We start from the raw sequence: 25,294 nt of genomic DNA on the forward strand, positions 1-25,294 counted from the left end.
AAAATATAACAATAAATTTTATGCAACATATTAGTAATCCGTTTATGCCATACAGTGAAGAACCAGTCAAATAATTCACGTATAATAATTTAATGCAGATTAAAAGATAACTAGTTAAAATGTTGTTATGACATGACAGACTAACTCAACATAAGTAAATATATATCATTGTTGTATAAATGTATTCCGCTATAATAAGTATTTTGTATATTTTATTATCTATCTGTATGGCAGTGCGAAGTCACGTTCAGGTATAGTCTGTCCGTTTTTCTAAGATCAAGTACGCAACAGTAAATGTATGGCGAACTTGATCTTAGAAATCGGACTGGCTATACAGTCTGCAAAATTTACATGGGTACAAGAATCGGGTCAAAAATATTTGAACAGGCGGAGTCACAATAAATCCCCACTTTCAGTTCAGAATATTTTATATGTATATAGCCGGTCAAGCAAGTTTGTCAGTAGAAAAAGGTGCAAAATGAAAATTTAAAATTTAAAAAAGACCACAGCCGTTCGCGCGCTTACTTTTTCTAAACTTGCCGCTCTTTTCTGTGTGCATTTGTTAAATTAATTCAGTGAAAGCATGATAGGAAAAATGTATCTACATATAGGAGACCGGGTATGATTATCTCACGGGTTATATCTCATGAATAGAACATATTCTAGATGGTTTACTAACGAATGGCCCAAAAACGTTTCCCAAAGTATCACATCCCAAACTATGTTTCCCAAATTATCATTTCCCAAAAAAATGTTCGGCAAAACAACTTATCGCATATTTTCAGTTAGCAATAGTCTTTTTTGGCAAGTTATTGTTTAGCAAATAATTACTTGGACAAGTTTCATTTTACCAAATATTATTTAGTCAAATGTATCATTAAGTATAACTTACATGTCCCAAAATATTGCATGGCATACAATTTACATAGGTACCAATAAAGAGGAGGCTGCGGAATTTATTTGTCTGGTATTTAGCTGATCATTACATATATGTACATAGTAAAATGTAACGTCAAAAAAACATTCCTCAAAAATATGTAGTAAATTATCACTAAAATTAAAACTCCATTTTAATATAAAATGATAACCAAATTTGTTACATCTTGCTATTCTATTAAAGCAAATAACACCAAAGTAATAATTGTAACCCAAAAATTGTAAATAACTACCAATTTTAAACCACATTTTAGTCTAAAATGACATGCAATTTTTTTTACATCTCGTTATTCTATTAAATTAATTAATCCACTTCGATGACCTTTTTCTAGTACACAGTATTTCGTTTCTGTATGGACGGCAGTTCTAACCTAACCCACTTTTCTGATAGTGGTTCCGTTTTGTGAGGATCGCAGTTCAAACCTAACCCAACCCACCCAAATTACGTAGAATTTAACGTACCTATATTAACATAACAAAAATTACTTTAAATAGATATGCTTATTTGTCAAATTTGCGAAGTGACAATTTTGACCAAACATCTTTTTGGAATATAATCATCAACTGAAAAATAATAAATAATTATAATTATAATTTAATTTGTTCAAATACTTCATTGTAATATAATCATCATTCTCTTGCCCTTGTTCCATTCACTTGGGGTCGGCGCAGCATGTCTTTTTGGAATATAATATTAGACAATAAAAAACGTTTGCTAAATAAGTTTTTGTCCTAATAACATTTGACAAAGTAAAATCATGCCAAATGATAATTTGACCAAATAAATTATATGCGAAGTGTAACTTTGCTAAAGGTTTCTTTGGGAAATGAAACTATTGCGATAAGTTTGTTGGGAAGTGAAATTTGGCGAAATGTATTTGGCCCAAACGAAAGTACACCATTCTAGATATCTTGCCAGGCATCCACTCAATTTCATGTCTCTCTAATTGGACGCTTTTTTCCATAGTTCTCTGCGAATAGCATCTTGTGGGAATCTGAATGGAAAGTAATGTAAAATGGCAATACCAAATTTGATTATTAATTTGAAATAACTAGGTAGTTTTTTTATAGCTCCATCTCATGAAATAAAAAAGTAAAATACAAATCTGTAAGAAGGAATTTATTTATAATTATATAGAAAATACCTAAACCAAACACAAGTTAATAAAATAGTCTACTTCATTTGGCATAACACCATCCCTATTATCCTCGCAATTTAAAAAGTCGTATGTTGTTATGAAAGTCGTATGCAGTTGTTACGTTTTAGCTTAGCACGGTAGTATTGAAAACAAATCGTCATGTTTTTTCCAAATTTTACTGAAGCTATCTGTTTACTACAAGTGAAAAGTGATTCCATTGTCCTTGGTATGAACTAAAATAACTTCTGCACCACTTCACGACACATGAATATAATTTTATTACAAAAACGTTGTTTTTATAAATCAATTTAGCCATTTGTCACTGACTGTCATCTCGGTCGCGTACTGAGATTGCCAATCGAGCAGTTTGTAAGTACCGCCTATCGCGGGGTAGTTTGCGTTGGGTCATAATTGAGCGGACAGAATACTTCCATGTACAGTGGAACCTGGATAATTGCAATCTCAAGGGACTGGCCAGTTTTTGTCAATTAACCAGGTTTTTCATTTAAGCAGGTCGTGTCAATTAACGAGGTTCAAGAAATCGTTGTGTCAATTATAGAGGTTTTCGTTAATAGAGGTTGCGTTCTGACAAATTTCTTTTAATGGAGGTGCAAATAACCATTTAAAGTAGATTTACATTCTTACGTCCTGGGTTTCTGGTCTATATATTGCTTCTGTCTATACTTGCACTTTTACACTACATTAATTATCACTTTATTTTCTTATTTGAGTTTAAAAAATTTCCTTGAATTGTAGAGGAAAGTTTTATTAGAATGTAAAAAGCATACTTTGTTTTTTATTGATCAAAACTATTTCACCTACTACAGGCTGTGATAGATACCCAATAACAATAAATAAATTGAATTCTGGATGGAGATATAAATAAAATGATCATTGCTATTAAAATATTGTTTCTGCTGTCTACAACTACATTATTTCAATTACAGAGGTAATAAGTAAGACTCGTTTCAATAATAGAGGTAAAAACAAGAGCAAAAATAACGGATTTTTTAGCACAGTGTCAATTATAGAGGTCTTCAGTTGCGATGTGGTCAATTACAGAGGCAAAATTACGAAAAGCACTAAAATCTAAATTGCAATTATAGAGGTTCCAAAATTTCAATTATAGAGGCCTTTTGGTCTCAAGGGACCGGGACCGGACTTTTGGTTGCAATTATAGAGGTTTTCCATTTATCCAGGTGCCAATTAACCAGGTTTCACTGTATATCATTTCGCTGAAGCATAATAACCCAATAATGACAAGCAATCTGATGATAGGAGGAAGTCCGCATCTAAAATCATTAAAACTGGTACGAGAATACTTCAGAATTAGAATTAGAACCATTTCTAATTGTATTGTAATGTAATAAACATATTTGAAGTAGGTGCCTACCTCCTACTAAATATTGCGTTCTTGCCTCCACTTACCTATACAGTATTTATTTCAGATTAGGTATTTAGGTAGGTACTTGTTTCTTGCTTCTCATTTTATACATTATTATTTTTTACTTTTTAGGGTTCCGTACCCAAAGGGTAAAACGGGACCCTATTACTAAGACTTCGCTGTCCGTCCGTCCGTCCGTCTGTCACCAGGCTGTATCTCACGAACCGTGATAGCTAGACAGTTGAAATTTTCACAGATGATGTATTTCTGTTGCCGCTATAACAACAAATACTAAAAACAGAATAAAATAAAGATTTAAGTGGGGCTCCCATACAGCAAACGTGATTTTTGACCAAAGTTAAGCAACGTCGGGCGTGGTCAGTACTTGGATGGGTGACCGTTTTCTTTTTGCATTTTTTCCTTTTTAGGGTTCCGTACCCAAAGGGTAAAACGGGACCCTATTACTAAGACTTCGCTGTCCGTCCGTCCGTCCGTCCGTCCGTCCGTCCGTCCGTCCGTCCGTCCGTCCGTCCGTCCGTCCGTCCGTCTGTCACCAGGCTGTATCTCACGAACCGTGATAGCTAGATAGTTGAAATTTTCACAGATGATGTATTTCTGTTGCCGCTATAACAACAAATACTAAAAACAGAATAAAATAAAGATTTAAATGGGGCTCCCATACAACAAACGTGATTTTTGACAAAGTTAAGCAACGTCGGGAGTGGTCAGTACTTGGATGGGTGACCGTTTTTTTTTGTTTTTTTTTTTTTGCATTATGGTACGGAACCCTTCGTGCGCGAGTCCGACTCACACTTGCCCGGTTTTTTGCATTATGGTACGGCGGAACCCTTCGTGTGCGAGTCCGACTCGCACTTGCCCGGTTTTTCGTACCGCAGAAGTGGGCTTATTCAGTTTTTTGCATTCGTTTAAACCTTCCATCGTCACAAGAGTTCCCCTCTGATTTCCGAAAAAAAGATACAAATAACAGACCTTCATGTTTTTATTCTAATACATATTTGTACAGTCGCTATCAGATAGGTATATTCAGACGCGCGCCTTGACAATAGAGGCGCGTTCAAATATTTATTTGCAATTTAAATTATTTTTTATTTACTTATTATTAAAGATTATTTGTGTTGTGAGCGCCTTGGCTGCTCCAAAATATATGAAGGCAACTGTACATACATATAATAATCGTACGTAAAGGAGATACATCAAGCTAATAGCTATCCACTTATCCTTGTGTGACGTGTTAGGGGCTCGTCTACGTGACCTGCCATACGGCTCACCGCACCTAAACCGCAACGCTGTGTCAAACACACCTACCGCACCGCACCGACGTCACGAGACATTCCCGCTGGTTTCCCCTGCACTTCACGCCAATATTTGCTAACAAACAAAATGCAATAACAATTAATTTTGTACTAATAGTTATTACGCCTCTACCTTAGAGCATTTAAGAGCCAACAGGAGTGGTCATTTCTCCATACAAACGTACTCGACTGTTTCCTCCGTGGGTTTTGATGCTAGAGCAATGATTTTTTAACCGACTTCCAAATCCCAAAGGAGGAGGTTATCAATTCGGTTGTATGTTTTTTTTTTTTTTTTTTTTTTTATGTTTGTTACTCCATATCTCCGTCATTACTGGACCGATTTTGAAAATTATTTTTTTGATTGTATGTATATACATACAGATTAGTCCCGTTTTTGTCAAAATCCAGTTCTGATGATGGGATCCATGAGGAATCGACGGAACTCCTCAAATCTTAAAGGCATACATATGGTGATTTTTGTGTTTTTATCAACAAATCAAGCATATACATTCAAAAACGTGACATTTGATGAAGTGGAACTGCTGATGATGATCAGAACGGAACTCTTCAACGACGCATAGTTCACCTTTGGCGATTTGTCCTCTTCGTTATGTTTGTTAAGCAAGTTAAGTTTTTAAGCCACAATTTTATCAAGCTTAAGTTCTGATGATGGGATCCATGAGAAATCGAGGGAACTCCTCAAATTTTAAAGGCATGCGTATAGAGATGTTTGTATTTTCATCAGAAAATCAAGCATTTTCATTAAAAACTGTCGCATTTGATGAAGTGGAACTGCTGATGATGATCAGAACGGAACTCTTCAACGACGCATAGTTCACTTTTGGCGATTTGTCCTCTTCGTTATGTTTGTTAAGCAAGTTTAGTTTTTAAGCCACATTTCTGTCAAGCTCGAGTTCTGATGATAAGATCCATAAGGAATCGAGGGAACTCCTCAAATCTTAAAGGCATACGTATAGAATTTTTTGTATTTTCATCATAAAATCAAGCATTTACATTAAAAACTGTCGCATTTGATGAAGTGGAACTGCTGATGATGATCAAAACAGAACTCTTCAACGACGCATAGTACATGTTTGGTGATTTCGAATTTCGATTTTGACTTGGACTGGGACCCGGACTCATACCCGGATCCGGTTCGGACCCGGACTCGGACTCGGACTCGGACCCGGACTCGGACCCGGACTCGGACCCGGACTCGGAGCCGGACCCGGACTTGGACCGGGACTCGGACCCGGACTCTGACTCAGAGACCCGGACCTTGACCCGGAAAACCACTATGATACCTAAACTAAATAAACCACTATGATTACCTACCATAAAATGTGGGTATGATGATGCCAAACCCCTCCCGCTCAAACTCCCGTACACCGCACCGCATGCGCCGTTAAGTGGGTTAGGTTAGGTTTGAACTGCGATCCTCACAGAACCGAACAAAAGTGGGTTAGGTTTGGTTAGAACTGCTACAATTGTGCAAACTTTTGTATGGACTGACATGGCTATTTGTAGGTTACGTACAAATCATGTAGAAATAGCACATTTGACGTCCCCTCCCCCGCAAAAATCGGCAGACTGTTTCGTAAAGAAAATGACAGCGATGACGATGACATATCCTTTCTAAATGCTCTAATTCCTCTAGACCTAGCAATAAATAGCGATTTTAGGAAATTGCTGGCTAAGTAGGTGCAACGAATTCAATCGATTGATCAAATGCCGCAATGTAATGCAAATCGCGTACCATTATCGGAGAGATTTGCAGAATTTTTATTTATGATATAGGAGGCAAACGAGTAAGCGATTATCGTCACCCATGTACATATATACTCACAAAGTGACATTTTTAAAAATAATTACACTGTTTGGTCGACATAGTGAGCAGCGACTGCTTTTTAGTGTAGGTAGTGACGGTTAAACGTGACTTAAACACGACTTAAGTCGCGCTTTAAAGTATGTACAAGTTAACATGATAATGTCCAGTCCAATAAAATTAAACTTACAATAAACGAGCAGGTAAAAACTCCCTCATCAATCTTTAAACAGACAACTAGACATCTTAAGTGTAAGATATACAAAAAGCAGGAAAACCTCGCGAGTACCTAACACAAATTTTACATTGATATGAATATAAATGTGTATTGTAACATGCACACGTTTTCCTGCAGTGTCAAATACAATTTTTAATACTATGGATTTGAAGAGGTATTAGCTACATGACATATTATGCATATATGTAGTATATACGTTGCATTTCCAACATTAAGTTAGACGGTCCAACTTAGACCAAGAAACATTTGCAACAATTTTGATAGCACAACACAAGTAGTGCAAGTATTATTTTAAACGTCAAACTTCTATGAAATTATTACGTATAAATAACACTTGCACTGCGTACCTATGCTATCAAAGTCCTTGCAGACTTTTCTCTGACTCTATCTATTTAAATTTTAACGTTTCAAATAATACAGTAGAGTACAATAGCTTGTAAGGCTACATAATTAAATTAGCAACAACCTTTTACCGAGTTATAATGAATTAATGCGGGCCTGGGCCCTAGGTTACTGTCAACGTATTTAATACAGAACTGACAATAATGAATTAATGCGGGCCTAGGCCCTAGGTTACTGTCAACGTACAGAACTGCCAGCATGGCACGGCATTCACCATTCATTAGGCATCATGTCCGTGACTTCTTTTTTCTCTCTCGCACAAGTACTAAAGAAAAGGAGGTAAGTAAGCGCTTGATAATTTCTTTAACGGTAGGTATTTGTGGGGCTAAATTGGCACTTCTTCCCTAAATTCAAATACATTGTAAGTACATATTGTATATTAGTACCATCGCATACGCAATAGTTACTCATAACAATAGATATGTGCCTTCGAATAGCATTTTCTCTGTTTCCAACTCCATTCCACACATAATTAATACTCGTTATATTACTTACTATACATTTTTACCATGTACATACTTAAATATTCGGACTTAAAATTACTGACTCTTATATTTCCCCTGAGAGCCATTGTAACTACAGAAACTAGAAATTAATAGAATGGAAAAGTAGGTAACGAAATGAATATAAGTACGCCAAAACTACTTAAAACGTCATTTTATTCCATATTCAAGTCATACAGAGCCGATTGCACTATACTAAACCATAATTAAGTTGTATCCAGACGAGACAATTTTTCGCCAATCTGATCTAATTCTCCGATCGAACAGGGCCGTGCGGACGCAAATACCAATTTGATTCCCCGATCACATCAGCAGGTGCGGACACAAAAATGCCAATTTTCATAGTAGAATGCAAATTGATGATTTAATTTGTGTACGTGTGGACGCTAGATGAGATTGACCAATTATTTTCCTGAACAAATCGACTGATTTCGTCAGTCCCGTCTGGATACTCCTTTAATTACAATACATTCCCAATTAAAATAGTAACGGATTTCTACAGGATGATGGCTGGACTACTTAAGTGTGAGTGTAATTGGCGCAACTGCACTAGATATTCACAACTCACGAAACTTGCCTATAAAAATATCAAGAGTTATAAGTCTCGTTAGACGATGGTTGGTTGTCGTACCCGAGCCGCCTGAAATCCTTGGACACCATGGACGTTCGCACCTCTACTGTCCCATACGACTCGGTTCTTAACACTGAAACAATTCATTATAATTTTATGTAGGGTAATTGCGTCAGTTTACCGTCCGGTGTCATTTTCCGTCCACTTGACGGATTAGTAAATAATACATTTCATTTATATTTATAACTAGCTTCTTGGGAAATATATTTTTATGTAGATAGATAAATTGTTTAGATATTAAGGATTGCAATAAGTCCATATTTGTGCAGCCATGATGGTTTATATTCAAATTTCGTCAAGTGGACGGAAACTGACACCGGACGAAAGCTAGCGCAATGACCCTATCTGTATTTACATAAGCAAAGGTACCTACTTGGATATACCTACTACAGATGTGTAAGTTGCAAGTTTCAAAAAATGACGGAAATATTGAAAATTAGACGATTAAAAGCAAACTTTAATTTCGAAATGAAAAATTTTGATCCCCGTATGAAAATATGAGACGTTTCCGCAATATTTCAATGTGGAAATTTCGCATTTTTGGAAACTTTCCGACATAGGTTTTTAAGGGTCTTAATAAAATTTGAGTTACGCAGGAGTTAAAAGTAGCTCCAAATGGTTCGTGTAGTGTAAGTCAGGGAGGGGTGGAAATAGCCATAGCATAGCTATGCCTGGCTTGAGCACCGAAGCGGGCGTGAGGATCCGCATCAATGTGATTAACCGCGTAATAGGTACCTACTCGTACTTACAATAATTCTCTTTTCCAGAAGCCAGCATCCTCGGCTCTGCGAGTTCAGGATGCCTGCCAGTGAGCCAGGCGAGCCACTCGCCTAGCATGGTCGCGGCCAGAGGGCGCAGCAGTGGCGCCGCGCACGCCCGCGCGCCCGCGGTGGCCGGCAGTGGAACTAACGCGTAGCCGCGCAGCGTGTCCCCGCCTATCGTGTTCTGTGCGCGGACTGTGATCACCAGTTGGGGCCCTGTTAGGGAGTTCACCGGAAGTCAAAATATCAATAAAAAATTAAAACGGCAGAATGTTATGTTTAATGTTTCAATTACTACCTGTTTAGTACCTATGTAACTATTCCTTGAGAAAATGTAAACGTTTAGCGTTCTACAAGCCCGTCGTACCCTTTACATGATATGTAGTAAAAAAGCTTACAGGATAACAGGAGGTACCTACATATAGTAAGATGGATGTTTGCTATTTGCTACAGTCCATTACATTCATATAACTGAAGTAGGTATTTCAATTTATCGACTACCTAGGTATTATGCATAGCACAACTTACATCCTGACACATTTGTGCTGCTGAAAACCATCTCCAAAGGCATATTAAAGACTACCCTTTCAGGATTGGCTCCTGAACGAGCCATCTGACTATTCCCTGATGTTAAACCCGACACCGGACTCCAATCGGGGCCCCATACAGCCTCATATTGAATATACAACAACTCGTCGAATACACCCGCCGGGAACAACACATTTTCAATTTGACCCGTGAATGACACGAGAAACTTGGTAATTTCGATGTCTTTCATTTATAAATTCACGAAGTAATAATTTCGCATTCAGAGATTCCGCGTACACCGGGTAAACTTGAGTTGACAGGAAAACGAAACCAAAACAAACGTCGCTATAGCAACGAATATTGCCAGAATTCAAACGTGTTGTAAAAACCGTAAAATGTATCCAATGACGCGTATACTACGTAATATAATTATTTTATTAATGATTGCTACAAAAATAATCACGGTCTTCAATAATACTATAGTTTATTCAATTAATTAAAATTGACTTTATTGTGTAAAGTTACGGTTTCTTCTATAACCATAGACAATACGAAAACATGCTTCCGTTAAACTGCTTTACCGACACGGCTCAGAATTTTGTCACTAGATGGAGTTTCTTTCAAAAATTCGCCAATCGGCCACCATTGTTGGAAGTGATTTTACAGCATTTTGTCGAAATTTGTTTAATTTGTGATACTTCTCGGCAAAATACAAAGCTAAACTCGGTAAGACACATTAGTCAACATTCTATACACGTCTTTCAAGCCTTAAATTGCCGCATAAGTGCTTTATTTCGAATTGTAAATGCGTTCAAAATGTCACGCGAAGTGAGCATCAGACCCTTGAACACCATTCCACACGCGAAATAAATCTGGTTTTCTTTGATATAAGTGGTGTTTACGCCCGTGAGAGTGTTGTCGGTGTTTCGGGATAGTGATAGGCTGTGTGGTGGCGGTGAAAAATTAATGTGTTCGCATGGGAACGTTTCAGAAGGATCTGCACACGTCGTAAGGGAGAAGAGTTACGCGGGCGAAGGCTTGAAAGTTGCCGGCATCATTATGGTGGACTGAGAGGGTGTTTGTTGTGGGACTCAGCTGGACTCGCGTCGAGAACCGCCATGTCCGGCTCGCAGCACAACCCGAACGGGCGGCAGTCGCAACTGGGCTCTAGCTGGAGCCCCCTGCAGGTGGTACTTTATATTCTTGTTTTGTTGTCCCAAAAGCATTCTTAACCTATTTCCCTAGTCTTGTTAGAATAATTTATTATATAGGACATTGCTCGATGTAAAACAATGCTCTTTATTGTCTTATCAATGAATTGATGAAGCTTATCTGACACACTAACACAATTCAAATAAAAAATTATTCAAAAAATACATATTTCGATACTTATCGACTGTATATCCGATTAAAAATACATTATATTACTAAATGAACTTTTACAAGTCAAGTTTTTACATATATACACATGAATAAATCTCACTATTAAACTTTGTTGGTGAAATTAAATAGTACCTAATATTAGCTCCCTATGTTATCACTGCACATGTGCATGTCAGCTGATCCACTCATAAATATGTGTCAACAGCCTAAGGTCATAATATTATGTCATTATCTAACTTGCACATTATCAACAAATCATTTTCATTGAGAACAGAACCTGTGATTGTGTGTATGCTACTCATGTTAGCCTACTTTATTAATATATTAATTGTATTTTACTGTCAAAACGGAAATCCCCCTGGGTTATTTAATGCACACAGGGCATAAATGAATTCTACATACTATGGGTTGGTTGCACCAAACTGTTTGTATTGTTAAAGAGTTCGCAAAATTTTTATGTATTAGAAAGTTTCATAGTAAAGCACCGGGGCGTGCTGGCTGACGTTGATCAGTCTGTCAAATGTGGTTGGTGCAACTGGCCCTATGTATACTCTATTTTCATTATGCCCTAACTTTTAAGTATCTTAATTCAATAAAAATGTTAAGTCATCCCAACTATATTATAGCCATAAGTATAGGTGTAGGTATGTATGATAATTTGGTATGTAAAATCTTACAAATAAACAATAACAACATAACTATGTTATCATGGAGATAATTATATAAATTATCAAGAATGCACTCCATGAAATACCTATAATTGTTATTCAGGAAAGTCTCTGACAACTCTGATTTAAATGTGCTTTAACACTGTTAAAACGTCTAGACGCCCAAAGGCCTATAAAAAGTTTCCCACTACTTTCTATTTTGAATCTTTATTTTGATAAAAAATTGCATTTCTCTTGGTATATTTGAATGTCTGGGCAGATAAAGGACATAATTATAGGTATAGTTACTACTAATAGGTTAAATAAAAAAAGCTACATACCTTTCTCACTAAACAATATTAAAATTGTAAATATTGTAATGCTAGCCTGTGTATGTTATAAAGTTTCTAACCCCCTGAATATAAATGTTTACTAAAGTTGACCCGCTTAGTAACTTCTACTGCTGACTGTACATCCTGTAATATTTGCAACTCTGTTGAAAATAGGCATTCTGGAGCATAACAGTTTGTGGTGCTCCTGAGACTGTGCCGCAACTTCCCAAGGCTTTGTAATGAACAGTTTGTTTTATTTTATACTTCTAACAGTAATTTGTTACAAAATCTAACTTAACCTTAACCTTGAGAATGCCAATGACATTGTGTACTATAAAAGTAAAATAGATGGGAATTTTTACTTAATTCTGCACCTTTAACTGTTACAAAACTCGTTCGAGCAATCGTTACATCGTTCGAGCAATCGTTACAAAACTGACGGTCAATGTCAAATCCCATACATATTATCGGGAATGTAACAGTTAAACGTTACTGAAACATGACTTAAGTCGCGCTTTAAAGTACAAGTTAAAATGAAAATGCCCAGATACAACAACCAGTTTCACAGTTTCAGTAATTACATTCAAATTACAGGGCTAATTGCTTCAAAAGAAGTTTGTCTCTAATTATAGTTGCTCCACTAGTGTATAATTTAGTTTTGAAATGAGTAATTATCTATCACTACTTCAGTGCCTTTCAGAAGCTTAATTCTTAGGCTTTAATTTAGATTTGGAACATAATTCAAAACCCCCGTATTGAATAAATAATAAAATAAGTTATGATTACATAGCGTCCTACACAAGATTATTAGGGGGTAATAAGAGCCCCTTATGTAAAGTGAAACCAGTACGAATGGAGGTCCAAAGGGGAGGCCTATGTTCAGCAGTGGACGTCTTATGGCTGAGATGATGATGGTGATTTATACTTTCATAGTTTTAATGTCAGTAAGATTTGGGTCAGAAGGTGGCAGACTCTCCAATGGAATTAGACTAAAATAAACTTAATGAAATGAAGAAAGGACTACCAACCTTTCTAATGACAAATAGTATCATGACAAACCCAATCAAATTCCAACAACCCATGGAGGAGGTCCTGAGACCTAAAAGCAATTGTTTTGTCTTTGAATATGGAACTCCTAATTACTCAATAAAAGTTCAGAATAGATTCTCGACTTATTAGATATATTAGATAGATAGACGAATACTTATGCTTATTCCAAATTTTGAGATAAGGAAGCCAATAGAGTGGCAGTTTATGAGGCACTTTGATATCAGTCAGCAAATAGAAATATAACTGCAACGACTTATTTTGGCAAGTTTTGCCCCCTGAGACTTAAAGGTAAATTTTTCAGAGGATGCTAGCCCAGTTCAACCTCTACAAATAAAACTAGTATTAAGAACATATACCATTCAGTTGCAGATGGCGAACCTGCTGGCGCGCGCGCCCCAGGCCCACATGGCGTCCGAGCGCGGCGTGACGTGGCACACGCCCACCCCCCCGCCGCACCTCTACCACGTGCCGCAGCCCTCACCCCCTGATCCGCTGCAGGTGAGAACGGATAGAATATTTTTTGGGCGGTTTCAGACCAGCGTTTTATACGCGCCTATAAGCTCGTTTTTGAAGGCACTCGTAGGCGTGTATAGGCCAAATGCAGCGCGCAAAAAAAAACGCTAGCCTGAAACCGCCCTTTATGTCGACAACTTTGTATTATAAAATAAATGTAATACGCTACGTCACTTTCGTTAACATGTTCACCTAAATTTTGCAAGTTTAAAAAACGATTATCCCCGATAATTCCCGGAAAAGGCAGTTGAGTTAAAGCAACTCATTATTGCTGTAGTTACAGCAATTCTATAAACCCGATGGAATATAACACATTCACTGCCACCGACGCACAAGTGCGTCCGCCTTCATACAAGTTTGTTCCTAGGCCGCGCCTCCTGGCAGTGAATGTGTTGAATAACATTCGTGGTGTATTTTCTTTACTCTGTCGTCTCTGACCGGGCACAATGTTTATCCCTTGAAGGCGCTCATGTTGCAGGCCATGAAGGGCGCGGGCAACTCTGTGTTCCGGCACACGGTCACGCCGCCGGAGCTCTACCGCCACACGCCCACACCGCCCGACAAGCATCTACTCAGGTATCTACTGAAGGCATAGACAAAACATCCTCCAGACTGGCCTAAGTATAACCGCGAAAATCGGGTTCAATAATATGACGTGTATATTTTGTATACTTATGTTATTTAGCATGAATAAATGAAATGAAATGAAATCGAAGTTCGCAAATTGCGGGCATTTTTCTCTGTCACTCTAATTACGCCTTCATTGGAGTAAAAGAGAAAGATCCCCGCAATTTGCGAATTTCTGTTTTCGCGGTAGCCCCTCAGAGCATAGTCGCGCTACACCCTCTACCACGCATTCGGTAAATTTACTCCATGTTCGAGTCGAAAGTGTCTTTGTGTGACGTCCGTGTCTATGAACGGACCAATCACGGCACGGGACTTCGCTCACCTCGTCCCGCACACCCCCGTATTATTGGCATCATCGGTTTCATAAAATAATTGCTCTAAACTCGGTCAAGAGGATTCCTAGTCTATAACTGAAAGTCTACCGCGAACATCGAAGTTTGCAAATTGCGGGCATCTTTCTCTTTGACTCCAATTAAGGCGTCCTTCGAGTGACAAAAATAGATGCCCGCAGTTTGTGAACTTCGATGTTCGCGGTGGGCGCTCTGGTCACTCATGACATATTAGTAGATTGTACAGGAACATTCATATGCACTCGTCTAACAATTACCTACATAGATGCTTTGATATTTTATAAGTTAATATTGGCTGAAAGGGCCATTCAATTTGTCTAGCCTATAGCTCTCATAACTCGCTCGGAAAAATCGCCTATTATGTAGTCTGCATTTGGTCAACTTTAGCCCATCCTGTTTAACGGTCCGCAATGTCGTGGCCGGGCCGTAATATAGAATGCAGTTTTGCGGTAAAGAGAATAAGAAATAAGGACTGACCTAGTAGTAGTATATAGTAGCTTAAAATAATGGGACGTGTCTAAAGGCCTGTCGCCATATTGCGCGGCAAACTATCGAACATTGGCTCGCGAGGCAGCCGCGCGCAATGGATACCGGGTTGGCTCGCGAGCCAACACGATCAGATCGAGTGAGTGGAGCTCGCGAGCCAACCCGGTACCCATTGCGCGCGGCTGCCTCGCAAGCCAAAGTTCGATAGTTTGCCGCGCAATATGGAGACAGGCCTTTAAGCGTTCGTTTTTGAATAGCCGGGTACTAACTGAGCGAGCAGCCTCGCCCGAGGCAAACGCATGTCCGGCCTCGGCCGAGCGCGCCTCGGCCCGAGCCGAGCGTTGTCGGTTTTTTGTCTATGCTCAAAGGCGCCTCAGTAAGTTTGCCGCGCTCACTCAAGACGGTTGTGTTTTGCCTCGCTTGTTCGCCGCATGTTAGCGCCATGGATAAAGAACAGTGCCTTAAATTGATACAACTACAGTGGAATTCGGATATAACGACAATGAAGGGACCACCGAAATTTCGTCGTTATATCCGGAAGTCGTTATAGGCAAAGGTAAAAAGATAAAAACATATTGTATAGATTTAAATCCGAAACGTTAGTACCATCGTTCACACTGTTAACTGTGCATCCGTGGACTTTATGCCTTTTGTAATAAGGTCCACCGATGTACAGTTAGGAGTGTTGCTGTCTGTACGTTTCGAACGAGTGAATCTAAATAGTTAATATCTACCGATAAACAAAAGGTCACCACATTTGCTAACCATCTGTCGATGTAAACAAAAGATAAGAAAGTAAAGCTCTATTGTCCTTTGACGACCGACTCCGGTCGCAATATCTGCATGGGATTTCTAAGAACTTGTTAAAAATGGTTCGTTAAAAACCGTCGCTAAACCCGAATTCGGCGCTACACCCGAAGTTGCTATATCCACATGAATCTTGTACTAAAATATGCTTTAAATTCATGGGACTTGGATTTTACGCCGCTATAGCCGAATGGTCGCTACAACCAAGGTCGTAATAAATTAAATCCACTGTATATGGTGAATATAGACGATTATGGGATGCGAAATGTCCCGATTATACTAATAGAGGACTAAGAGAAGATGCATGGAGAAATATAAGCCAGGAAATAAACATTCCAAGAAGAAGTAGTTAGAGGCTTGCTAGGTTGCTTATTTCCGCCTGTATAAGAGATAACAGGTTTTCAAATTCAATTTGACTCATTCTAGTAAAAAAATTTATCTGCGTCTTCGAAGGACAACTCCTCAAACAATCTGTTCCCAGCTTGTAATCTGTATTGGTACAACAGTTTCATCCAAAAACGTTTAGGTTGCCGTTTTTTTTACAAGCCATAGAATTATTAGAAACGCAGTGGTAGCGACAGCTTTCCGAATGAACGGCCTCATGACACGTGCGGTCTCTGCGTGACTTCACGTTAAACTGAGCGCTCGATGCGATGTTTGGTTCAGGCGTCACCGTGGCTCGGCTATTCCGCGCGCGGCAGATCCTACTGACCGAGGCTGCCTCGCGCGGCAAACGTCGCGCGGCATTCGTCCGAGGCTGCTCGCTCAGTCAGTACCCGGCTAATACATTTTTTTGCGTACAGGGTGCGTCAAAGTTTTTTGAGTTTGTTTTGTTTTCGTAGATTGTCAGATAGTTTTTTTTAATTATGAATGCCGTAGGCGAAGATAACTAAACTATTATTTTATCCCGCAGACATACTCCGTCGCCCGGCGACGTGAAAGTTGGCGCCGCGTTGCCTCCGGCCGACTTGTACGCACATCTGGGACCAGGTAGAGGTATTTATTTGAATAATTTAAATAATGTGTTTATTAGTTTTTCTCCTTAGCCTATTTGAGTGTCACACTACTCGGCAAAGGCCTCTCCGCTGGTTCTCCATAACTCGCGATTTTGTGCTCGCTCCGGCCAGTTGTAAAGGAAGGTGTCAAGTCCTCTCGCCATTTCCTCCTGGGCCTACCCCGCCCACGCTTCTTTACCGGCATCCACTCGGTGGCTATGTTAGCCCACCTATCCGGATGCATGCGATAGACGTGGCTAGCGAAGTCCCATTTGAGTCTGGCTGTTTTTTGCTAACGTCAACAATGCGAGTTTTGGAGCGCAGCGTATCGCCACTCATATACTGTTGGTGAAAATGGATAACGGTAAAATTATGTCAATCTCTGTCAGGAAGTCGGAAAGCGGACCGGCATAGAGTCTATCTCGGTCTCAAATTCTTAAAGACGAGGTTTCGGTATACTTACAAAAAGATTATTCTAATAGGTACTAGAACGTTTTTTTTTCTGTACTTAAAACGGTCCCGGTAGTTCCAGAGAAGCTGGCGCGCGGCGCGGAGCTGGCGGCGGGCTACGGGCGCGGCGTGGACCTGTCGCTGGGCGCGCGCAACGGCGCCGCGCTGTCCGTGCGCGACGCGCCCACCATCAACTCCCTCGTGGCGCGCGCGCCGCGCCACCACCGCGTCGACGAGCTGCTCGAGCGCCTCGCGCAGCCGCCCGGCGTCATCGTCGCCGCGCAAGCGCTGCCCACCCCCTCCCCGCCCTCCTCCAACGAGGACTCGCCCGACTCCGCGCTAGCGCCCAAGCGCAAGAGGAAACCCGACCGCACCCTCCGAGTGCCCGCGCCGCCGCTGCCGCTGCCGCTGCCGCTCGCCCGCGCGGCGTCGCCGCCCCGCGCGCCGGGGGAGATGAACGGCGCGTCGCCGCCGAGGAACGGCCCGGGGTCCCGCCCGCCGCCGGAGCCCCCGGTCCGGAGAAAAACGCGCTCCGGCTCCGCGGAGACTATCGACGATATCGCGGCTATGATTGCCAATACGGACCGAAAGGTAATAGTACATTATTGTCGAGGCTCGGAAGTAGCTACTTGCAGGCTGAGGATTCGTTTTAAACGGACGACCTTGGGAGTCCGTTTAATTGAATCCGAAGCCAGCAAGTAGCCTTCCAGCCGAGTCATATATAGTGCTTTTCTCAAAAATGGTGCAAGAAATATAAATATCACAGAAATATTATACAAAAGCAACTTTCTTACGTATACATTTTCACAGAAAAAAGCCCTTGCCGCCTTTTTATTTTTTAATTAAAAAATAGAAGTGTATTTTTCTGCCGAAAATACGCCAACCTATTTGAGACAGCTAAATAGTCGCGGTAGTAATCATCTGTTTGGCTGTTGAATGGGCCTGTGCCTTCATTTCATATGGCCATTTCAACTTTTAAAAAGTTTGGAACTCGACAAATAATGGAATTTGTATGCAACATTGCAGTCCCAAAATCGAGACTGCAATGTTTTTAATTTTTGACTGACCATAAACTACGCGCTTCGCGACCTATTTTTTAGACGGCAAAGTCGACTTTGCCGTCCATTTTTGAGAAAAGATTATTAATTTTGTCTGAAGTACATTCGCCATCGGATATAACGGAACGGTCAAGGTGCTCACAACTCCTCTATTGTCAAGGTGTTAGAGTACGTATTCAGATATATCTGAGCGCCTCGACCGCTCCAATATATCTGATGGTGACTGTACTCCCGAAGTAAATATATACGATTTTAGTATTCCAAAACATAAACCTTGAAATTTAAGAACTTTTTCGCTTTGATGTCGCACAATAATGCTTATCGACATTTTGACACAAAATTTCATCTCACTTTATGTCTTAGTATCTATTAAAAAATACACTGAAATAACAAAGTGGAAGAAAAAGTTTCTACATACATTAACTTCTTGTTGAGTTTCTAAAAATGTTTATACCTAAGCCTATTTTAAAATTAAATTCCATATGTCAAAACCTTATGAAAAATAAATTGGCAGGTGGAGGAGCCTGCGCCGAAAGAACCGGAAAAGCCCGTCGAACCACCCGTTACCATTGACAAGCTAAAGAGGGTGCTCGCGAGTGATACTGAACACAAGCCGGATGAAGCTCCCAACTCACCGCCGAAGGTTCAGCAGGTTAGTTTCCCCTGTATCGATTAGCTCATTTCTGTTACTCTTCGGTATGAGTAGATTTTTTTATGAATCAAATTGAATCAATAATGTAAGCAATTGAAACCTGCCTTTATTATAATGTAGTAGGACAGAGATCATCTATAAAAACCATCTTGTGACAGACTCCTATAATTTTGTAATTAGTTTTACAAAAAGGTCTTTGTTTTAACAGCCGTGAGTGTTTAAAACCGTTGGGAAACGAGACGCAGTAACATTATCATATTGTGTATCGGTAGTGTCGTACTAGGACACTATAAAGGGCTAGCTTTGGACCGATCAAAGCGGAGACAACTTTATAATGCTGCACCAACTAGAGCCCAGCTCTTAAATTGATTGATTTTTGAGTAATATTTGAAATATCAGCAGATGGAGGAGACCCCGTCGGATCCAGCACCCGCTTCCGCCCCCTTACCGTCGCCGTCCCCGGGCGCGGGGGAGGGAGGGGCGGCGGCGGCGGGAGGGGCGGCGGCGCCGCGCCGGCGCGCCGCGCGCGCGGCCTCGGCCTGCACCAACGTGCCCGTGGAGTCCCCCTCCGAGGCCAAGCCCGCCGAGCCCGCGCAGCCCGCGCACCCCGCCGACCCGGCGCACCCCCACCCCGCCCCGCCCGCCGAGCCCGCCGCCGCCAGCTTCGTGGAGGTCGAGAACCAGCTGGAGAAGATGTTCGCGGGGATCGAGGAGGCTCCGGTTAATCAGGAAGGTATGGTATTCTTTCCCGCCCCTCGCCCCGACGTTCCTGTGGAATCACCGTCGGAACTATTGGAAACCGAGCCGGCTGGACTTGAAGACCTGCCCGCCTCGCCTTCACCAAATATGAACTTTAGTAGCTGGCGATAGAGTTGAATATTACGACTGCCATACATCACTTCATAAGTAAGAGTAAAAACAAGTTTCGATCAACTAAATAGTTGGTTGGTTGGTGGTTGGTCTTTTTTAAAATAAAGTTATTTATTATACATAAGGCACCAAATAGTGAATCTAAAAATCAGAAATAAACTAAGATACTCTGATTCAATATGCTGATGTGCTGCAATGCTGTGTTCTATAATAAAATTACTGTAGCGTCAAAGCTGAGCAGGTGATTCCGCCCAGCCCAATTTAGTCAAAGCTGAGCAAGTGATTCCGCCCGGCCCAATTTAGTCAAACCTAACTAACGCTTTATAAAACCAAAGTCATGGTTGCAAAAACTGTTAGTCTAAGTTGACCTCCAAATGCGTTTTTATGTCGAAATAGTCTTCACCGGCTAACTTTCAATTTCAGGCGACCAACCAGTAGAAAAAGAGAAACCTCAAACCACGAAAGCGCGGAAGCGGCGGAAATCGGCGCCCACCAAGGGCGAGAGGAAAGCCCTGCGGCGCGCCGCCCGCGCCGACACCGGCGACAAGAAGAAGCCGGGACGGAAGGCCAAGGACAAGGACGCGTACGACTCCGGCAGCAACGCCAGCTCCGGCCGCTCCAGGGGGCCCTACGTGCAGGTATACGCTGATGAGATTTTAATCATGGCGGCTTTGACTTTTTCCGTTATGTTCGTTGTAATATTGTGTCCACTCTAGAAAATAGGTTAATGACTATAGATGCACCGGATAGTTGTTCGACCGGATACCGGATGTTCGGCCTGACCATCGGCCGAATAGTCAGTAACCGGACGCTTAATCCCGGGTTAGTGGGATTGTGCAAGTGGGCCTTAAAGGTTTTTGACATGTTAAAGTGCTGGAACTCACTGAGTTACTGTTGATAATAAGAAAATGCTGACGTTGATATTCCAGATCCGTGGTCCGCGCGACTCTCCGCTTTCCGTGTCGGTGATCAACGCGGCGACGGGCGAGGACGAGGAGCCCGCGCGGCGCAAGGACGAGTTCCGCAATGGGCTGCGCACGCGCGGCCTGCACTGCAGCACGCTCGGCTTACGGTACACACACACTCATGTTCCGTACTGACAGTGCCGTCTTTACCGTAAGGGCACACGGGGCCCGTGCCAAGGGCCTCCATCCTCAGGAGGCCCCGGAGGACAGACAGTAACAGTATATTTAATTACATATATACTGTTACTGTCTGTATAATAGAAGATCATAGTAGAAAAATGTTACTTTAATTCGCTTTCTTTACTTAACAAAAGGGCCCCAAATTCTTATGGGCCCTGTCCGTGATCTGGGTTCTAGCAGAATTATCAGTGCTACACCCGCAAGAGTGGGGCGTATTACTGAGCCAGAACCCTTTTGTTTTGCTGCAACGCACTCAGCACATTTATTGATACATTTTGTTCCAGATTTTAGTTTGATATTGTTATTGTTTCTGTTTTTTTTTGTCAATGTGTGTATTGTGGCAACTAATAAATGGTTATCTGTCTATCTATCCATGTCCATCTGTCTGTCTGTCTTTCCATATGCGGCTTTGATCGTTTGCTAGAAAGCTGTAATTTGGCATGGATATATGAATAAATCATGCAGTGTGGTACATAGTGGTAAAAAAACGAGAATCATTCACAGGGGTGTTCCAGAACTTTTTTTTTTATAAAAACAATTCTTTCGGAAATAATCGCTCCGAAAGAAAAAAACATTTGGTCAGCTTTTGACTCTTCCCTAACTTTTTAACCGTATGTCCAAAAAAATGTGAAAGAAAGCTTAATAAAGACTTCTGATGAAAACTAGAGCGAACATGATTGGTTAAGTCATTTGAGTTTTTGCAAAGACTCTTCCATTCTCAATAAAACCGACGACACCGTCGTTTCAATAGAGTATTTTCCTACTATAGTTCGTTTTTTTTAGCATTAGAAATAAGGTAAACAATCTTGATGTGTCTTTTAATTGAAAAACACATTTTAAAAATAAGTTACGGCAAATATGTAACAATTATGAATCGAATACGATCATTTATATTCTTCTGCTTTCATAAGTAATAGTTTTTGATTTTTATAAAGCGTTTTTCAATTAAAAGACATTTCAAGATCGCTTACCTTCTTGCAACTTCTTTCTAATGCTAAAAAAAACGAACTATAGTCGAATCAGTAACCTTTTTTAGAACTATCAAAATGATTTGCTAATATGGAATTTATATGAAAATTATCTGGTGCTCTATTTCATGCATGGTGTAAAATAATTTATTTTAAATACAGTATAATACACAATTGTCATGTTTGTACAGGTACGACGCGACGACGCCGGACGCGACGTGGCTGTGCGTGTTCTGCGAGCGCGGGCCGCACGCCGCCGGCCTCGGGGACCTCTTCGGGCCCTACCCCCTCGACACCGACTGCGACGAGTACAGGTACTTAACACATCCAGGGCCAAGAACCCGACTGTCGGGTACACTGTTCGTAGCGACTACGCGCTACATACGGCGAAACCGTGGCTACGCGCTAACCCGTAGCACTTGGCGGCAATCAGTGGCTTAGCTAGGGGGGGCGGCAGGGGCGGTCGGGCGGTGAACATCAGTAGTGGGTCATTCCATAATAAACGCTACCAAGGGTTCAAAAATGAAAATTGGTTTAAGAAGTCAACACTAACCTATTTCCATAGAAAACATACCAAACCTTCATGTCAGAAAAAATACCCGTAAAAAAAACATTTTTTACATGTTTTCCATGTACTTGATCGCGACGTTTAAATGATAGGCGTAAAACTAAATTTATACAGCGATATTGGCAAGACTAATTTAATAGAAAATAACTGTAAATTGTTACAAATTTCTCGCAGTTATTTCAGGTAAAATATCGTAATTTTATAATTTGTCTTTAAAAATATTAAAAAGCATGGATTAATTGGTTTTTAGAAGAGTATTTTAGACTGTGGTCTCAAAGTAACACCCGAAACGAAAAAGAGATAAAAGTATGTGTAACTTTCCCCGTAATTAACTATAGCCAAACATGTTTTGCCAAAGAAAGGCTATGATGTGAACCTATTCAAATGTGTAATAATTATTGTTTTAGCGTCTGCTTTAGTTGTATGTTTTAAAGTTTGAAATTGTGTAACACCCGAAACGTGTTGATCGTCCGCCTGTCCGTCCCCGGCTTTTCTTCGTGGTGGTTAGTGCTAGAAAGCTGCAATTTGGCGTGGATACAAAAATCAATCATGGCAACAAAGTAGTAATACAAAAATTACAAAAATAAAAATATTTTTAGGGTAGCTCCAGTACAAAATATTTTTTAATTTTTTTCTCCTTTATTCCTGTGGTGTGGGGTATCGTTGGATAGATCTTTCAAAATTAATAGGTGTCACCATCAACCATTTTTCGAACAAGTGAATATTTTCGAAAAAATTCGCATCGAAAGAAAAATTATTATGATATCTTCGAGAAACAGTTTTTATTGTTAAGATTAATGTATTTAATACTAATTTAGTATTTATTACTTATGATTTTAATCGAATTTATTAAAAAGACAATAATTTCAATAAAATGAGCCATAATTTCGTATAAATATGTCTTAATTTCGTACTCGTAACACCCGAAACGAACCATGAGTAACACCCGAAACAGGTAATTTATTTTATTAAAATTAAACAAAATGTGATACTAAGTGTTACTTCAGTGTTTCAGTAGACTATACTAACTATTATTACTTGACATAAATAAAACTGGAGGTTACTTGACAAAATTCGCTAAAATATGCATTTTGGTACTGATGGTCAGAAGGTATAGGCCAATTCGCGTAACGCCCGAAACAGCTACTTTTTAGTGATTCTCTCGTTATTGGTCTTATACTTTAATTATGTGTGTACAGGAAAAGAAAATATTATCAAAGTAGTAGATGAATCAATAGTTATAACCTCCTAGTTCCTGTTACAATATCGAATAAAACCTTATTTTATGAGTTCAAGTGTAACACCCGAAACGGTGGAATGACCCTAGTGCCACCTATAAAAATTCGTAAAAAGAAAGCGATGGAGTAAATCCTGAGCTATAAAAAAAAATACAATTACTCTTTTTAAATATATTTTACAATTTTGATTGAATTTTGGGGTGACACCCACAATTTCCGCACCGGGTGCCCCCCATGCTAGCTACGCCACTGGTGGCAATGAATGTGTCAATAATGGTTGTTCAGGCGACGCACCGTGATTAATGTCATTATTGAATGAAGTATTTTAATGAAATGATAATCAATATGATCAGGCTATACGAGCTGGGATCTCCCCTGATCTCGTATTTTATTTTTTGATGATGGTGCGTTTGGTTCGGTAGTCATTTTTGTATAAACATTTTGTGGCAAAAGTCGGAATAAAAAAATTGTAAGATTATGTAGCGATGGCAATCTTTTCGAAACATTTATTTCGATGACTTATATTTACAGAGCATTGGACGAGGCGACGCGACGAAAATATGAAGCGGCCGGTTCAGCCTGGCTGCACGAGGCTTGTGCCGTGTGGGCGCCCGGCCTGCTCGCCGCCGGCGCCAGGCTATGGGGACTCGCCAGTAAGTAGTATACTCAAGGACGGATCCAGGGGGGAGTCATCCATAAAGGATCCGTCACACAGGAGCGTTTTCCGGGCGATGCGTGACCTTCTTATATGTAAAAGTTGCGCGCCTCGCCTGGAATACGCGCCTGTTTGACGAAATCTTAAGGGTTCATTGAGATGATGCGAGAACTCGCATGCGAGTTTCATTACATTGCGGGTTTTGATCGGTCGGTTGAACTGGACGTAACCAACAGTCTGCAATGTAACTAAAATCGTGTGCCTTCTAAATTAGCCCTAGGGGACAATGTAGATATTTTTCTAAACTCTAAATAATAATTAGAATTTAAGCATGCGACCTATCGACTATAAAGCTCGATTCTGCGTCAATTCAGTAATAATTGTCCTCGTTACCCAGGCGCGGTGTGGTCGTGCCGGGGCACTTGCTGCACTGTGTGCGGCGGCGGCGGCGCGGGGCTGGCGTGCGGGTGGCGGGGCTGCCGCGCGCGCGCGCACGTGCCCTGCGCGCGCGCGCACGCCTGGAGCCTCGACCACCGCGCCTTCCGCGCCGCCTGCCCGCGCCACACGCCGCCCAGCTAAGGCCGCACCCCGCCGACGAGTGCCGGAACCTAGTGATGTGCACTCGAACATGTGGAGACGTTGAACGAATTGAGAGATACGACTGTGCGTAGTGCGGGATGAAGTTGGAGGTGCGGTGTGTTAGCCCTAAAAGTGTCCCGGTGTGGGAAGTGTAGGGGCGAAGCGAGCGAAATACCGCGAGCCCGTGGTCCAGGCCCAGGACCCCGATTCGATTGAGAAGCGGTGCTAGCCCCCGTCGCTCCGGGAGGCCGTGAGCGCTAA

General features: G+C 40.8%; 2 protein-coding genes across 2 annotated transcripts; one reads left to right on the plus strand and one right to left on the minus strand.

Moving 5' to 3' along the window:
- Positions 1 to 7,895: 7,895 nt before the first annotated feature.
- LOC134667197 (B9 domain-containing protein 1) lies at positions 7,896 to 9,981 on the minus strand. The gene is made up of 3 exons (XM_063524519.1): positions 9,661 to 9,981; positions 9,121 to 9,348; positions 7,896 to 8,444 (listed from the first exon to the last, which is right to left on the minus strand). Exons 1-3 carry the CDS (start codon positions 9,908 to 9,910, stop codon positions 8,329 to 8,331), a joined length of 594 nt encoding a protein of 197 aa, XP_063380589.1. The 5' UTR covers positions 9,911 to 9,981; the 3' UTR covers positions 7,896 to 8,328.
- A 199-nt stretch (positions 9,982 to 10,180) lies between these two features.
- LOC134667750 (uncharacterized protein CG5098-like) lies at positions 10,181 to 25,033 on the plus strand. Its single transcript, XM_063525169.1, has 13 exons — positions 10,181 to 10,386; positions 10,652 to 10,850; positions 13,436 to 13,570; positions 14,064 to 14,161; positions 16,769 to 16,851; positions 17,383 to 17,891; positions 18,873 to 19,010; positions 19,410 to 19,743; positions 20,304 to 20,518; positions 20,810 to 20,952; positions 22,185 to 22,307; positions 24,331 to 24,452; positions 24,852 to 25,033. The coding sequence occupies exons 2-13, from the start codon at positions 10,779 to 10,781 to the stop codon at positions 25,031 to 25,033; spliced, it is 2,154 nt and encodes a 717-aa protein (XP_063381239.1). The 5' UTR covers positions 10,181 to 10,386; positions 10,652 to 10,778.
- The last annotated feature ends 261 nt before the right edge of the window (positions 25,034 to 25,294 follow it).

The sequence above is a fragment of the Cydia fagiglandana genome, chromosome 9 (assembly GCF_963556715.1).
Source record: "Cydia fagiglandana chromosome 9, ilCydFagi1.1, whole genome shotgun sequence".
NCBI lineage: Eukaryota > Metazoa > Arthropoda > Insecta > Lepidoptera > Tortricidae > Cydia > Cydia fagiglandana.